The sequence below is a fragment of the Nicotiana sylvestris genome, chromosome 9 (genome assembly GCF_000393655.2).
Source record: "Nicotiana sylvestris chromosome 9, ASM39365v2, whole genome shotgun sequence".
Lineage (NCBI taxonomy): Eukaryota > Viridiplantae > Streptophyta > Magnoliopsida > Solanales > Solanaceae > Nicotiana > Nicotiana sylvestris.
Window position 1 is genome coordinate 163,280,860 of NC_091065.1, and position 5,011 is coordinate 163,285,870.

Sequence of the window (5,011 nt, forward strand, 5' to 3'; positions counted from 1 at the left end):
ATATAGACAAATTAAAACATTCAACTCAGTTCAAAATATCTTTTTTATAAATTCAAGAGACATATTTTATTTCATTCCAACATGGAGTATAAAAGACAAAGGCTTTGGAATCCTAAATACTTTATTCTACAGAGATTGAATGCGGCAACCAGTAATACATCAAACTAAACAATCAAACTCATAATAACCAAACTAAACAATAATCAAAAGCTTAACAAAATACTCTTATCGAACAATTTTTTGAAATCTTCATCCCTACAAACATTCCAACTAAAAACACAAATGACATAGCACTTGCTCCAACATCACTTTCATCAACACACAAACTTGAAGATTGTTCTTCACTGTAAATATTTTCTTTTTGGAATTCATTGAATGTTGCTACTGCTTCATCATAAGATTTGTAAGACTTGAAGATGCTTCCTTTGAAACCTATAACCATAGTAGCACACTCACACCAAGAGTTGTATAATCCTGGCTTTTTACCACGAATTACCACATACACCTTCGATGTCGATGTATTATCAGCTTGAGATCCATTTCTAAACTCATTAAAAGCTATTATGGCTTCATCATATGTTTTGAAGGCCTTGAAGATGCTACCCTTGACACCAATAACCATAGGAGCACACCGATTCCAAGAGTTGTACAATCCAAGCCTCTTACCACGAAACACTACATAAACTTTCGAAGCATTATTCCTCTTCCCGTGGTCCATTCCTTAATCTAACCCTAAGAAAGATAAGAGATTAAGAAGGAGAAAACAAAGATAGAAAAATGGGGGCTGGAAAAGCGTTTTAGGTTTGGCCAAATATATTAAGTGTTTAGGGTTAGAAAGTGACCACTTTAATCATAAATACCAATAGTTTAATTTTTATACGTATTTCCTCTAATATATTATCTATATATTTTAGTGTATTTCGATTAATTGGTATAGTATATATATATTTTAGTGTATTTCGTTTAATTAGTATAGTATATGTAAAGGAGCTTTATGGAAAATGATGAAGCATGCATCTTGGGAAGGTAAGACAATTAAATTAGTGAGAGAGAATTGTTGAAAAAAATTAATTTAAAATGAAAAATCTGCCAAAGGGTATATATGGAAATCGAAAATGCACAAATATCCATTATGTCCTCAAAAGTCGTGCGAAGTTATCATTATACCCCCATTCTGGACATTTGGGCCATTCTTGGTTTGTCCAAATATATTTTCCATTTTTCTATACCAGGGGACATTTTACCGCAGATGTGAACTACTTTACTTAATTATAAGCATCGAACAAAGGTTAATGATAGTGTCAATTACTGTGATTCTTTTCTTTTCTTTAATCAGTGCTAACAATATTTGAATTCTATTTTTTGTACAATCATGTGAAATAGTGAACTATTAAAAGTGTAAAGTCGAGAAAGAGACAAATCCGAAAATAAAGAAGATAAAAAATACCAAATTTAATGTGAAAAACCCTTCAACTCGAAGGTAAAAACTACAGGATCACAAAGATTCAAAAAGCTCCACTATAACAATAAGAGAATTACAATAGTTCTGCAAATTGGATGCACAACAAGTGCCAAACAGGAACAAAATAGCAAAAAAGTAATAACAAATCAAGGTAAGAAAGAGGAGAAGTCACAAAAATGGAATTGTTGTTCGAGGCTCTAAATCGGATACTACGGGCCTCCAAATCCAATCTTCACTGTTAAAATCAAAGACCAAGATATTATGAATGCTCAGTCAAAATTTTAGCTCGACCCAACGGTTAACGAATTGAAAAATGTAATTTGAAGTTGGTTGGTCGAAACAAAACCTGCAACAAAACAAACACTTTTTCTTCTTTCTTGATGAAAGCGCTCTCAAAAACCACTCTTATGTGCATAAGTCTTTCAAAGACTTGTACCAATGAGCATAGAACAATTCTCCAAGGTTGCTCTACTTATAGATGTCACGACCCAGAATTCCCTCAGTCGGGACCGTGATAGCGCCTAATGTTCCACTTGATAAGTAAGCCAATGTTAGAAAATTATCAAGTCAAACCTTATTCAATTTAATAAATAACAGTAAATAAGCTAAAATGAAATACAACAAGTGTGGAATAATATAATAACTTCATCATTTACTACTACTCGGATCTGGTATCACAAATGCACGAACATTCTAGGATTTACTACAAGTAAAAGTCTGAAAGAAATATAAATTTTTTAATGAAAGAAACAGTAAAATAGAAGAGATAGACGAGGACTTCAAGGTCTGTGAACGCTGACAGATCTACCTTAAGTCTCCGGTGGTTCGAGCTTCTATGCCTCTGGATCAACTTGGACCAATACCAAAATTTGCACGGGAAGTGCAGAGTGCAGTATCGGTACAACCAACCTCATGCACTGGTAAGTGTCGAGCCTAACCTCGGCTAAGTAGTGACGAGGTTAAAACAAGACAACCACAAATAAACTTGTGCAATTTACCAGTATATGTACGAAGATAACGACAAATAAAAGTTAGACAAGTAATATCGAGAGGGGTACATATAGAGGGGATCACAAGATAAAGAATCACAGCAGTAATAAGAACTTGATCAACCAATATACCTGAACAGATAGAAATAAGTAAACACGGTAAAGGAAAATGCACGATATCACCCTTCGTTCTTTTATTCTCAACCTCACCATATGAAATAATAGAAACGGCACGGCATCACCCTTCGTGCATTAACTCTCTCATAACATGGCATAGCATCACCCTTCGTGCATTAACACACATAATACGGCACGGCATCACCCTTCGTGAATTAACACTCACAATACGGCACGGCATCACCCTTCGTGCATTACACTCTTCCTCACCATAAAGCAATGAACAATGTCAACAAAGAGATAGAAATAACAAGAACAAGTCTTACTTCAATATTTGGTTCCGGAATACCAACCTCACTTTGTATCAATTACTCAGTTATTACCAAGGTCCATAAACATAATAAGAATGATCAACATAATGATTGACTAGTCTAAGCATGGATAATATGATCACGAAAAGCAACAATTGCAAGAATAAGACCCACTCGCATGCTATGACTCAACAATAATGCATAGGTACTCATCACCTCACCTATATGTTGTACCCAACATTAAAACATGTAGCAAATAGGCAAATAAGACCTAATCCATAAAGCCAAGGTTAACCACAACAATTACCTCGCTCCAATGGCCAAACTTAAAGCTCAACTACGACTTTTCCTCTCAAACAAGCTTCTGAATCAATAGAATCTAGTATATTACCAACCAAACGATTCAAATTAAGCCTTAGGAACTACCCATGATCGTAAAGAATTCAATTTTGTCCATTATTGAAAAAGTTTGCAAAAAGTCAACACCCCAGCCCGCTTGGTCCAAATCCAAAATTCGGACCAAAACCCGATTACTCATTCACCCCGAGCTCGGCTATATAATTGGTTATGGAATCCGACCTCAATTTGAGGTCTAATTCCCCAATTTTCGAAATCCCTAGTTTCTACCCAATAATTCCTAGTTCTATCATGGAAATTTTAGATTTTAGGTTGAAATCTTGTGAAATGTAGTGAAAGATTGAAAGGAGATAGGTTATAATCACTTACCAATAATTTGGGGAAGAATGAGCCTTTGGAAAATCACCTCTTATGTTTCTAGGTTTGAAAATTTGAAGAATGGGAGAAAAATCGCATCTAAGTCATCTTTTGTTCAGCTGCAGGCATCGCATTTGCGACCTTTGCGAACCCGCAAATGCGAAAGAGGTCCTAGGCCTGCAGTCATCGCAAATGCGAACAAGTATACGCAAATGCGAATAGGATAGGATCGCAAATGTGACCAAAACTTCCCAAATGCGAAGGTCCACCCCCATCCCACTGCTCGCAAATACGATGGTTTCTTCGCAAATGCAAAATCTGCATGTCTGATGGACACTAGCTATGATTTCTAAGTTCTATTCACTTCGTAGCCTATTCGAAACTCACACGAGCCCTCGGAGCTCCAAACTAACTATGCACACAAGTCTAAAAATATCATACATACTTGCTCGCTCGATCAAAACACCGAAATACCACCTAAAACTATGAATTGAACACCAAATCAAATGAAATTTTCAAGAAAGCTTTGAAACTTCTAATTTCTCAACCGAACGTCTGAATCGCGTCAAACCAATTTTATTTCTCACCAAAATTTCACAGACAAGCCATAAATATTATATTGGACCTGTATCGGACTCCGAAATCAAAATATGGACCGAGTATCAACAAGGCCAAACATAAATCAATTCTTAAAACCATTAAACTTTCAGACTTTTAATTTTCAACAAAAATTCATAATTCGAGATAGGGACCTACGAATTCGATTCTGAATATATGCCTAGGTCCCATATTTCAATATGGTCCCATCGGGACTGTCGCACCTCCTTTTTACCGCGCCCGTGGGGCGCGTGGGGGAGTTTTCTCCAATTGAAGGACAGTCGAAACGGGATTTATTTAATTATTTCAGAGTCGCCACATGGGAATTTTAAGGCGTCCCAAGTCACCAAATTTAATCCCTGAATCGAGGAGAATATGACTCTGTTTATTATTCTGCGAACCAGAAATCCTGAGTAAGGAATTCTGTTAATCCGGAAGAAGGTGTTAGGCATTTCCGAATTCCGTGGTTCTAGCACGGTCGCTTAACTGTTTTTATTATTGGCTTAATTATCTTGATTTTACTAAATACGTTTTTATTGCATGATTTTACTACCGCTTTTTTACTTATTGTTTACAATTATATAAACGAATTACGCGTACGTATATTCGCATTATATACCTTTCATAATTATGGGGATCATGTCACGCATACGTGTACACAATATAATTGATCATATTATATCCTTTATGTTCGTGATTTAAAATAGAATTAAAAATGTTATCACCCTCATATTTAAAGAGTGAACTGCACATCCCGGGTTAATTTATTTTAACATTTTTTGGAGAAATCCTTTTCTTAAATATTCGCTCGAAATTGCGCG

General features: G+C 35.6%; 1 protein-coding gene across 1 annotated transcript; it reads right to left on the minus strand.

Annotated features, from left to right (window-relative positions):
• Positions 1 to 211: 211 nt before the first annotated feature.
• LOC104220369 (uncharacterized) lies at positions 212 to 718 on the minus strand. The gene has a single exon (XM_009771226.1). The coding sequence runs from the start codon at positions 716 to 718 to the stop codon at positions 212 to 214; it is 507 nt and encodes a 168-aa protein (XP_009769528.1).
• Positions 719 to 5,011: the final 4,293 nt, after the last annotated feature.